The 13,882-nt window shown below is 27.2% G+C and overlaps 1 protein-coding gene across 1 annotated transcript; it reads left to right on the top strand.

Moving 5' to 3' along the window:
* Positions 1–10,483: 10,483 nt before the first annotated feature.
* VNE69_01169 (uncharacterized protein) lies at positions 10,484–13,354 on the top strand (the record flags this gene model as incomplete). The annotated part of the gene is made up of 2 exons (XM_065472303.1): positions 10,484–10,514; positions 11,742–13,354. 2 exons carry the CDS (start codon positions 10,484–10,486, stop codon positions 13,352–13,354), a joined length of 1,644 nt encoding a protein of 547 aa, XP_065328375.1.
* Positions 13,355–13,882: the final 528 nt, after the last annotated feature.

Below are 13,882 nucleotides of genomic sequence, written 5' to 3'. Positions count from 1 at the left end.
GATTTTTACTTAATACAGCTATTATCACACACTTATACGGGTTTTCTATTCGAGTTGAAATTTTACCATCTTTTTGTTTTATATTCGGTTTTTTTTATCTTTAAATATTCCACAATTTTTCAACTAAATTTTTTTACATTTTCCTTAGGTTTTAATATATTTGAAGTTTGTAAATTAAATTAAGTATTATCGAATTTTTATTGTTTTACTTGGAACACATTTTATAAATTGCAACACCATATAACTAAAAATATACAGCTTGGGCTTGTTCAAAAAGTCGAACCAAATATAAGCCAGCAAATTCTTAGAATTTTTTTTAAATTTAATTACTGCGAGGCAAACAACATATATTAACAATATTTTGGGGATATTGTGTATAAAATATATTTAGATATTAAACACGTTATCAAAAAGAATTTAAAACGTTTGCTGCAAGATCATATTTAAATCGTTAAATCAAAATATATTGTTGAGTTTGTTGGTCTTACAAATTAAAAATGCAATAAAAAGAGTTTATGTATATTGGTAATTTTTCATAAAATTAGTTTAAAATTATTGTTAAAATAATTGATGTATAATATAAGTCGATTAAACATTATAAATATTTTATACTAAAATCCAAATAAAAATGAAATATTCAAAATAATGTATTTAATTTTATCTTTTTGCATATAATGTTTTAAACAATCATTTTGACCTAAATTCACATATATTCAAAATTAAATTTTTCAACGAATCTTCCGTTGCTTTAATAATTATCTATAAATTTTATTGTATTTAATAGTATATATAAAAATAATAAAGCTTTTCTATATATATTTGGTTTTCCTTTTGCTTGCGTGATTTTAAGGCAAAATTAAAATTTTTAAATCATGAATGTACATGTAAATAAATTCTTATAATTTCTCCATTTATTATATTAAAATTCAATTATAATTATGTACATAGTTCATTTTAACGAAAATAATAAAAAATTTGTGCTTTAATTAATTAAATTTGGCTACTTCCAAATAATGTTTTTTCGTTCATACATATAGCACTAAAATTGCCGGGTTACATGAGTGTATGGCAGCAAAGCTACACAAATAATATAATCATGATTTTAAGTGAGAAAACAAAAGGCATCAATCATTAAGTCTCATTATCAGAACAATATAATAGGTTTCGATATAAAAAACAACTAGATCAGCAAAAAAAACTGCATAATGTGTTGATGAGAAAGTACAAAACACAGTACTCATTTTAAACTCTGAAATGCTGTCTAAGATCAAAATCAAAAGATATTACACAATAACATATGTTCTAAAAAAATACATTAAATTTTTTCAACTTATAAGAAAATCTAGAAACGTTAAAATGAATCTTCTTTGTTTAATGAGCTGAAATAATTTTATAATATGAAAAACTAAATAAATTTTACTTTGTACAATATTTGCAATATGTATGAAAAAGTCGTTTAAAATTATTGTTTTCATAAAGATTTAAAATATACGATAGGTAATATGAGTAATAAAAAAGTACGTGCATTTTTGAAACTTCGATTTTTTCAGGTGTTTCAATTTTTGCCTATATTCTAAGCTATTTTTAAAAGATGAGCAAAAAAAGAAATTTGGGAGTGTAAATTTAAACTAAAAAGCTTGGGCTCATACAATTTTATTATTATCCAATGAAAAATATGGCTAATGTCAGCTTTAACGGAAAAATTTCGATATGGGTTTTTTTTTGATTTTTTTGCCACTTTTATAAAAAAATGGAGGAGAGAATTCAAACAAGAGAAGAACTTGAAAATATATACTATGAATTGAAAATAGAAAAAGCGAAACGCAAATGTGAATCTTGTGGGTCAGAAATGAAAATAAAGGACAAAAAAAAGCATGATCCTAAGATGTAAATGGACTAAATGCAAATTTAATGTTTCTGTATGGAAAGATACTTTCTTTCAGCATTCTAGACTAGACCATATTACAGTATTGCAGATACTTAATATGTGGATTCTAGGATATTCTCGTAAGCCTATCTGTCAAATCCTAGGTTGTTCTCGGCAATCAATATCTAGTATACTAAAAAAGTTAAAAGAAATTAATATTTATGAGACATATCTGGCCAGTATCGGAATTATAGGTGGTAATAATACTATTGTAGAAATTGATGAATCTAAGATTGGTAAAAATAAATATAATAGAGGCCAACCAGTAAAAGGTTTCTGGTGTTTTGGATTGGTCGAACGTACCATACAACGCCGAATTATATTTATATATATTGAGAAAAGAGACAAAATAACGCTAACTAATCTTTTGTTAAAGTATGTAGACAGAAATAGTACAATTTATAGCAATATGTGGAGAGCCTACCGTAATTTGGACTTAACATTTAACCAACATCTGGTGGTAAATCATTCTCTACACTTCAGAGACCCAATAACCGGAGTTCATACCAATACCATAGAAGGTAATTGGCGCTCTTTTAAAAATTCTATTCCAAATAGAAACAGATCTGTTCATAGTACTAAACTTTATTATTCGGGGTATATGCTACAAAGTAACTCTTCTACCCCGGGGTTTCACGCATTATTAAATTATATATTTTATTTGTTATTTTTGTTTCTTCCTCAACATTTTCTCTCCTCCATTTTTTTAAAAAAGGGGCAAAAAAATCAAAAAACCCTATATCGAAATTTTTCCGTTAAAGTTGACTTTAGCCAATTAAATAAGTCAAATACTGGGAAGTAAGAGCATTTATTTCTATCAAGCATCATTTAAAAACTATAAAACAATCTCGACTTCCTAAGTTTTAAAAATCAAAATACTTTTAGTAAGAGACTAGCGTATGCTTTCCCGTTTTGAAAACGGGATTTAAATTTTTAGTTTCATAATGTCTATCTTCTCATTCAATTTTAGAAAGTTACCATTTTGGGAAGAAGGAATTTGAAAGGAGATGATGGTATGATTTAAAAAAACTCTTTTTAAGTAACACGAAAGTGTAAAATATGGTTAAAAAAACTTATTAATCTAATTGATATAAGTTTGTGAAGTTCTAAAGCTAAACTATGATACTTTTATTCAAAATTTTTACATTTAAATGTTTTTTGAAATTTTTGTAGAAGGGTCAAATAAATTCTAAAAAACGATTCTGACGATATTTTGGAACTGAGTTTTACAAAAAACTTTATTAAAAACGAAAAGTATTAACATATAGTATACGCATCTATAATTATCAAATTGAAACATTAATTCTATGTATGATATTATATTAACGTAAAAGGCTCAAAATGTACCGTTTAGTTAGAAATTTCAAATTCAAAAAAAGAGGGGTAAAAAATTAAATAAAATTCTTTTATATATATGACTAGCGTATGCTTTCCCGTTTTGAAAACGGGATAAATGTGTTTGTTTTATAATGTGTATCTTCTCGTTCAATTTTAGTGAGTTTCCATTTGAGGATAATTGAATTTGGCAGATTGGACATGATTTTTAAAAATACTTTTTAGTGACATATAAGGAGTAATGTTGTTGTAAAACATTTAATAATCTCAATGAGATAATTTTGAACTTCTAAGCTCATTTTTTGACACTTATATTCAAAATCTTTATTTGTCAGATGTTTTTACAATTTTTCGTGGAAGGGTTAAATAAATTCTAAAAAACGATTCTGACGATATTTTGGAACTGAGTTTTACAAAACAAAGAATTAAAATAAAAATGCATTAATATATAGTGTACGCACTTACGATAAATAAACGAAAGCATTAAATTCGAAAACACTATTTTAATAACACAATAAGCATAAAATAAGAAGTTTAGATTTTACAAAATCACAAAAAATAGGGGTAAAAAATTAAATAAAATTCTTTTATATATATGACTAGCGTATGCTTTCCCGTTTTGAAAACGGGATTGATATATTGTTCATGGCATTTATTTCTACTTTATTTTTTGAGTTTCCATTTTTGGTATGATAAAGAAAAGGAGATTTATATTTTAAAAAACACTTTTTTTGAACAATTAAAGAATAAAATGAAGTTAAAAACACTTATGAATCTTAATGAGATATGTTCAAAACTCTTAAAGTTCAGCTTTTGACACTTACATTCAATTTCTTCTTTTGTCAATTGTTTTTAAAACTTTTGTAGAAGGGTTAAATAAATTCTAAAAAACGATTCTGACGATATTTTGGAACTGAGTTTTACAAAACAAAGAATTAAAATCGAAATGTATTAACATACAGTACACGCACATATGATAGTCAAAATCCTTCATTGAGTTTATATCTGATATTCCAATAATATTATAAGCTGTAATAAGAAGTTTAGATTTTACAAAATCATAAAAAAGAGGGGTAAAAAATTAAATAAAATTCTTTTATATATATGACTAGCTTATGCTTTCGTTTTGAAAACGGGATCTAAATGTTTAGTTTGATAATATGTCTTTGATCCTTAAATTTTGTAAAGTTTCCATTTTGGATAATTGAATTTAAAAAGGAGAAAACATGAATTTGAAAAATACTTTTTGGTAACATATAAGGAGTAAACTTGATCTAAAAACATTTAATAGTTATAATGAGATAATTTTGGGAACTTTTAAGCTCAATTTATGACACTTATATTCAATTTCTTCTTTTGGCAATTATTTTTAAAATTTTTCTAGAAGGGTTAAATAAATTCTAAAAAACGATTCTGACGATATTTTGGAACTGAGTTTAACAAAAATAATAATCAAAATAAAAATGTATTAACTGATAACTTACACACTTAGAATAGTCAAAGTAAAGCAATAAATCTATATTTGATATTATAATAACTTAATAAGATCAAAATAAATAGTTTAGAAATTCAAAACCACAAAAAAGAGGGGTAAAAAATTAAATAAAATTCTTTTATATATATGACTAGTGTATACAGACCCGTTCTTAGAACGGGTTGTTTGTGTTTGCATTGGTACATGTTTTAATTTTATCACATTATATTTATTCTTTAAAAAAATGGCATAGTTTTTGTACGCTCACGGCGCATTTTACCATCTTTTATCTTGTTTTTGTGGAAAAAATGGCATAGTTCTTGTACGCTCACGGCGCATTTCTCCATCTCTTGGCTCTTATGGGCCAATTAGTTCACGTAGAACTACATTTTTGACATTGCCCCCGTTTCCCCCCAACTTGACTCTCAAGTTTTCACTCTTCTTCACTCTTGACAAAGCTACGTATAATTGACCATGAGAAAATACATCCTCAGGCAAATACACTCCCACTTTGTCAAAAGACTGTCCCTGTGCTTTATGTATTGTCATAGCATATGACAATACCACAGGAAACTGTCTTCTTTTAAGTACAAACGGAAGAAGAGTGTCACTTGGCATCATGTCTATCTTTGGTATAACAGCAAGGGTGCCCCTTCCCCTTCCTGTTATTATTTCACCTAAGATGTAATTATCTCTGAGACTTTTTATCTTCAATCTGGTCCCATTTAATAATCCATTCTTAGGATCAATATTGCGTAACAACATCACTATTGCCCCTATCTTCAGTACTAACTTATGTGGAGGAAGTCCTGATGGCTGTTGCATGTTCAAGAACTCAAGAGGAAATCTCAGTTGTTCTTCGATATCCTCTGATTCTATAGCATCAGAACTCACATATACCCTAGAAGATCCATTAAGTAGGTTTAACACTTTGGCATTCAATTCATTTGCATGTTCATTTTTGCTTGTTAAGATAATCTTATCAAACAAAGAATCATCACCTGCTTCAATTTTGGTTGTTCCAAAAATGCTATCGACTATGTCCCCTTCTTCAAGATATTCTTTGGGTATCTCCACACATCCTTTACTATCTCTAGTACGCCCCTCACCTATATCTAACAACCACTTATTAAACTCCAATTGATTGTAAGATCTCATATTCGTTTCAAGCTTCAGTACACAGACATGTACCCAAAGCCTTGAACTAATTAATGAGTTCTCGATGATATCATTTGGAGTACCCTTCATTACAATGGTTGATGTCTGTCTAAAATCACCACCCAACAATAGAGTTTTCCCTCCGAAGATATCATCATTGTTACAGAGTCTTTTAAGCACCTCATCTATTGCGTTCAATGCATGTTTTGACATCATTGAAACTTCATCTATTAGCAATAAAGAGGCCTTTATTATTTTCTCTGCTTCGGGAGTATTTCTTTTTAATCTAGATACGCTGGTCTCTGTCAAAGGAACAGGAAGTTTCATACAACTATGCATTGTTCTTCCATCCTTTAATAAATCTGCAGCAATACCTGTGGTTGCCATCTGTATTGAAGATTTTTTATTCTTGTTTAAATACTCGGTCAGGACATTATATAGATATGTCTTCCCCGATCCTGCTGGTCCATCTAAAAAGAATAAATTGCCCTTTTTATCAATATTATCTGTTATTTTATCAAAAGCATCCCTCTGCTTTGCATTTAAAGAGGAGATCATCTGATCTAGATCTTTTCCATTATCAGAGATAGTTTTTGCCTTCACGATATAGTTAATCGGCTCATCTAAACCCAGAGCATTTAGACTCCATCCATGAGCATTAACTATATCTTTTAATCTACTAATAACTTCGTCTCTACTATTCTGATCTAGATCTTCAGACATATCTCCAAGATACTTATCAAAGAGTTTTTTGGTATTTTTTGGCTTATTAAAAGCACAAATATATCCAAACAATGCTCTTATTATTGCTGGGGATTCGGTTGCTACTGCCTCATCCAAAGCCCTTTCCCATTCTTTGTCATCTTGAAGAAGTCCTCTTTCTTCAACCGCTTCTGCAAAAGAACTATAAACTATACCATTTACAGTTCTCAAATCATCATATGATCTAGCCCCCTTTACATTGATCAATAGGACTCTGAGGCTAAATCTTTCCTTCTCTGTAGGAGATACAGAATAAAGTCTAGTAATTATCTTGCTGTACTTATTCTTTCTCCTTATCCATTCTCCCCTTTTATATGTATAGTGATAGGGTATCTCACTATATGCAAATTGATTTGCCTCTTCATCAACTTCATTCAACTTGAAGTAGGCTAAAAGAGGAGTCTGTCTAAGATCAGATAATCTAACAGCTTCCTCTTCTTTCCCTTCTTCGAAAGTGATCAAGTGTTCTTGTGGAAGATGCACAGGAAGTCTATGGATCTTATGAGATCTCCCATGCATCTTGTATTCCATTAATCTCCAGGTAGCCTCTGGTGCTGAAACATATCTGGAATTCACAAAATGATCAATTTCATTGTTGTCGGTTATTCTCATTTCTGCACAATCAAATCCCTTGTAAATATACTTGAAAATATACTTTACTGACTTGATAGAAGTACAAACTTCTACATTGATATGACAGTTGTATTTTTCAAGCAAATAAGCATTATAGGGGACCACGTTAGCATTAGTAACAATGTTTCCCCTTACATTGTACTCGGTCCCTCTTATTCTTCGGTATTCAGGATATCCGTCATTATTTATCTTTGTTTCAAAGTTATATTCTTTGGGATATTCTTTCGTGCAGACACCATTTTCCATGCATGGACTTGTCAAGTTACTTAGTCCACATGGTCCATGAATCATATGTTTTGTTACACAGTTGTGTAACATCTCATTGTCCATGGGTGATGGTATTTCTGCACTCACATACTTATCTATTCTTTCTTCATCCCGAATCTTATCCTTTAACATTATCAATATGTGAGCATGAGGAAGTCCACGTTTCTGAAACTCAATAGAATAGACATGAGCCTCAACTTCCCCAAATACTCTTCCTGACAAAATCTCCTCCATCATGCTTTTTAATTTTAAGTTGAAGACCTTTGCTACCAAATCAGGCCTATCAACTGCAGTTTGTCCCTCAAATAGATTCTCCTTTATCTCCTTCCAATTTGGATTGCAAGTCATAGTAATGAAAAGATCGGGCTTTCCGAAATTTCTTACAATTGACATTGCATCATGGTATCTCTCTCTCATATTTCTTGGAGATCCTTGGAAACTTGATGGTAAAATTACAGGCTTAGCATTACTTTCTATTCCATTATTTACATAATCTACTAAGCCTTTGTAAAGATCTACTCTCAACGTCTTCTGATTTAACTTTATGAAGTTTAAGTTGTTTGCTTCTACTTGTAGATATGAATCTACAATCCATTGTTGAAACAACTTCCCTCCATAGAGTAAAGGATTGAACTTATCTTTTCTTATAGATATTTGTGCTACTTTATATTGTAGTAAAGATATCTTCTGTGATTCCCCATGATAAGACTCAATCCTTAAATTTGCATTCCACCCAGCTTCCCCATATGGATAGAACAAAGTATATGTCATGGGATCTAGATGGGGACTTAAAACATCCAAATGTAAATTATCAGAACTAAGACCCTTGCTATATACTTTAATGTCCCTCTCAAATGGTGGTTCTCCATTTGGATCAGTGAAAATCATTGCGATTTCACTTGTAGAGGGAGCGTTATATCTTCTCTGATCTCTTTCTAAATTCTTATTAAAGACCATAGAAATGTCTTTAACTTCTTTCCCCATTTCCTTTTGCTCCTTTACTATTTCAGACATATTTTTATACGCATTGGAATATGGATTAGCAGATCTTATAAATCCATCTAATTTGCTCATGATATATATATCACAATTTCTATTAGATGGATTCATCATTCTTTGAACATTTGCCATATCACTATCTACTACATATAATTGAGCATACTTCTTTGGTGCATTAGAGTCCATATTATTTACATTATAAGTGTTATGATACACTTGACCATGTATTTTAAATACATATGGTCCATTGGATACAGTTTCTATTTGAGCACCAAGAGAAGCAAAAGAAAGAGCAGCATTGTAGGACCTAATATTGTCTCTGAAGTTTTTTGCATCTTTATTTTTTCCTATATATAAATTCTTAATGTCATCTGGAAAGTCTCTTGTTCTTTGTAATTTGACTTTCCCAAAATGACAGCAGCTTTTGTATAATCCATTGCTGCTTGCTTCTCCAGCAAAATGTAATGCACCACAAAAGCCACATTCTTCTTTCAAATCTCCACAATAATGTTCAGCATGGTTTCTGCTTATGATTCTGCAAGCTACATCTAGTTTTTCTGTCAAGGTTTCTATTGTTGTGTTGTCTGCTAATCTAGCTGTTTTTTCTGTGTTGTTTGTTGGATTAAGAATTGTTTTGTTTTCGCCAGAGAAACTGAATATAAAATTCCTTTTTTTTGTTTCACCGACATTTGTTTTTTTATTTTTTGTGTTATGTACAGAGGCATTGGCCCCATAGAAAATAACATTGTCATTTTCAGTATTACTACATATCTCCTGAGAGATAGTGATAGTTGCTTTTGGTTGTTCACTAAAATCGCAATTTGTTTGATTTTTCGTAAACATAATGGGGGTAAAGAAAAAAAAAGTATTTATAGTTTTTAAAATTAAAATTCCATTTTGGGAAAGAAGAAAACAAAAATGAGAAAATGATTTTTTATAAATAGCATTGATATTAGTCTAAATATTATTTAATTGAGTTTGTAAGTCAGTTGATAAATTTCTAATGTTTGTAAATCATCTTTTTAATGTTTGTTTCTTGTTTTGATTTTTGATTTTACATTTCTGAAAGGAAGAATTAAAAAGGAACAATGTATTTTTTAGAAGTTAAGTATATTATTGAACCAACATTGCAGTGGTAAAGTTAATTCAGAAACAAATATAAATTCAACTGAGTTAATTTCACACATTAGTAACCAATTTTTTATACATTTTGTTTCATATTGTTTTTGTTTTCTTTTTCTAAAAGGAAGAAATTAAAAAGGAGAAAATCATATTTCTAATAATTTCAAAAATGATTTATAATTAAAATATAAATAATGTATCTGGTCTAAAATTGTCTATAAAATACAATGAAAGCATTTAATTTTGTTTTAAAACAAAAATTTTACCATTTTAAATTTTCTCTTTTTTTGAGTTTTAGGGGTAAAAAATTAAATAAAATTCTTTTATATATATGATGATGATTAAAAAGATCAAAATTTAATTTTATTAGTTGCTTATGATGATCGTATACAGAAAAATTTATTTTTATTAGATTCCATACTATAATAAGAATAAATACGTAAAATTTGGAGTGATATTTGTTAAAACTACATTTTAGTATTAAAGTATATTTTCATTGTAGATAAAAATAATTTTTTTACACAGTTATAAAAAATTTCAGGATTTTTTAAAAAAATCTTATATAGAATAAAATGATCTAAGAATCAAATATATTAAATGGGTATATTCTACGCATAAAGGCCACTCAAGAAAGTAGTTATATATATATTTAATAAAGGACAAGGGGCTATTTTCAGTTATGATAAAAAAAAATGTCACTTTGTAGTAACAAAAAAAAATATACACAAAAAGCTATTATATTTAAGATCCTTAAAAGTGTTAGAATCCCCTACAACAACACGGCTTCGGCCAGAAAATACTAAAATATGGGTAAAATTTTTGTCCTTAAATTTGAACGTAAATAAATGACTTAGAAGGCAAATTGTCAAACTAAAAGTCACAATATCTAAAAATTTTAAATAAATTGTTTAAGCATTTATAGCTAGATATAATCTGATTACAATTAAAATGGGCAGACATTAAATATTTGCAGCATATTGTTATTCGAAACGCGCTCAAATATTTTAGTTTCTGTTTTGTCGTTTTCCCGATGTTGTTACTTTACATGTTGCGAATAAATTAATATAATTTAATAACTAAATGAGCATAACAGAAAACTCTGCATCTTTTTAAAAAATTCCAAATTTTTTTAATAAAAGTAAAAGTATAAAATATGACTCAAAACTTATATAAATGATACGAATACATTTTTGAGCAATATTATATTTCTTCGAAATTATACATTGCCTGTCAAACGTTTCAAAACGTTTTTGATGGCAATGACTGATTGATCAATAAATATCAAAAATTTAAAGCATTCATGTTTCAATTAACCCATTTCGGTACTATTATTTTTTCATACAAACAATGGCCATGTTTTAAATAAGCCATATTGTCCTATTTTTTTGTTATTTTTTTTTATTCCACGCATAAAACATGGAAAAATAAAATTTATACATATAAGCCCTTCCGTAATTTGTACAATTTGATTTTATTATTATCATCTACTTTTACTTTATTATAAAAAGAATTTTCTTATAAGTGTTATTCTTTTAAGACATTAAAGTTTTAAAACAACTTCTATTATTCTTATTTTGTTATAATTTAATGCTTCAATTTGACTATTATAATAGCGTACATATAGGTTGTTTAAATAATATTTTTATGTTATTTTTAACTAAGTTTCAAAATATCATCAAAAACGTTTTTATATCTTTTTAAGCCTATTTTCAAATCTTTAGAAACGTTGAAGACTAAAAATCAAAAAAAGTGTTATGGATTGAGCTTATAAAATTTTTAAGTTTTAGTTACAATCATTTACAAATTGCGTAAATTAATCATATATACGTTTTTTATTTAAAATAAAAATTTCTCCTTTTAATATTCTTATTTTTCAATACTAAACTTATGAAGATTAAAGGAGATACATATCATTGGACATAATCTATTTACGTTTTTAAACGGAAAATTTAATTTAAAAAAAATATAAATAATTATTTTTTTTTACCCATATAAAATTTTTTATAATTTTATCACCAATAATATCACTAAATTATATTACAAATTTACAAGTCTTATTAAAAGATATCATCACTAAGAAAACAGAAATTAAAGATTTTACATGTTTTAACTATAATGAAATATATTGTAAAGTGACCATCTCTCACTCTGGTCCATATTGTTGTGTTGTAGTGAATCTTGGTGGAATCGTTGGAATTTTTGATATTCCGTTGATATATGAAAGTGATGAGACCACAAACGAATATAGAAAGATAGAAAACATTGCCAAAGATATTGAGAAAAAGCTGTATGAAATTGATATGAATATTAACAAATATTGCATTATTTTTATATATAAACAAAACGAGATAGAAAATTATAAAATTATGAATGATCTTATAACACATATAAAAAAAATAAATCTAAACAGAAAAGTTGTTAGAAGAACAGAATTATATTACGATTTTATTTTTGAAGATAAATGTTTACTGAAGAGAAGAATTATAGATAGAGACGAAAGTATGATTTATTCGCAAAGTTCTGATTGTTTAAATGTTTTCAAAGATTCTTCTAAACTGAAAAAGCAGTTCTACTGCTTTACAATTGAATTTTACAAAGACGATGTAAGTTATTTTTTTGAAGTATATGATAAAGATTTTACTGTTAAATGTAGTAACACTCTTGATAAATATTATAGTGACGATGAAAAGAAAAAAGAGCTAAACAAGCATGTAAACGAGTTGTTTGAGTTTCTTGGATCTAGAGAAAGAAAAAAATATAAATTCTATAAATCTACGACTATAAAAAAGAATATGATCAAAAACAAAGATTTATTATTTAAAATCAATATAAAGACAAAGAAAATAGTATTTAAACAATCAAAAGGAACATATATTTATTCATACAAAAATGATACAAAATCTGGAAAAAATATCACACATATCAGTAGAGAATGCTTTAACGATTTTTGTAAAATTTTAAAATTTATATCGAAAAACAAAAAGAATTGGCATGAATACATTGGTGTGTTATATAAATTTTTAGAAACTAGCAATTTAGTTAAATTTTTTATAAACAAAATTTTAGATAAAGAAGATTCGGCCATAAATATATTTTTTAAACATATTTGTTTAAATTTAGATAAAAAAATTTTAAACAACGTAGAAATAATAACAAAAGATAAATATTTAGATCAAACAGAAAAAAATAAATTAACAGAAGCCGTAGTTCAATATTTATCAAGCAAAGATAAAAATCAATTTATTAAATGTATGATAAAGTTTTGTTTCTTTTTTGAAGGTGAAAATATTATTAGAGACAACATTGAAGTTAAAAATACAATATTCAAAACCCTTAATGAAATAAGAAATATTATTTTAATAGATGCATTATCGATTAGACCAAAAATCAAAAGAAAAAAAGATAAAATGAAAAAAAATGTGGGCTACTTAACAAAAATATGTAGAGAAGTTTATAGCGGATTGAGAGATATAAAACAATACAATAAAAATTCTAAACAATGTGTAGAGTTGTTATTAAAATTATTTGAAGAACCCGAAAATAGCATTTATGAAATTAAAGAAGGGAAAAGAGATAGTTTTAGAGGGAAAAGGATCAAAGAATTTATTAACTTAAATGATATTCAGGACAAAATTTTCGAAGATATTAAGGAAAAAATAGTAGAATCTACACAATAACAACAAAATAAAAAACGATGTGACATTTAAGCAGAAACAGCAACAGCAGATAAATTGAAAAAAATTTAAATATATGTCTTTATTTATCATAATGGGGGATAGAAATTATACAAATATATCACAATATATTAAAAACAAAGGTTTATAAAAACCTAAAAAAATAAAGTATTTAAATAAAAAACTAATTTTTTTTAATTATTATTTTGCATTGATATAATCGTCATTTCGCTTTATTTATACTCCCAAGTATCGTTGGAGAAATATTATTTCACTGTACTTATACAGGAAAAAAAAGGTTCAAAGTAAATCGTTTTATGCTAATTTTTTTCTTGAACACGTAGAGCAAACAATACACATCTTATTTGATCTTATATCTTGCTTGAACCGGTTCATGTATCATAAAATATTTTGTCCATAGAAATAATCAGGCGTATATTAAATAAGCAATATATAGACTCGTTGTCCGAATTAAGAATAGCTCTCAGTATTATTTTTAATTTCAGATAAAAATTATGTAGTAATTTATAA

This window comes from Vairimorpha necatrix, chromosome 1, assembly GCF_036630325.1.
Source record: "Vairimorpha necatrix chromosome 1, complete sequence".
Taxonomy (NCBI): domain Eukaryota; kingdom Fungi; phylum Microsporidia; family Nosematidae; genus Vairimorpha; species Vairimorpha necatrix.
The sequence above is the reverse complement of the archived record's forward strand: the minus strand, read 5'-3'. Positions and strand labels throughout refer to the sequence as shown.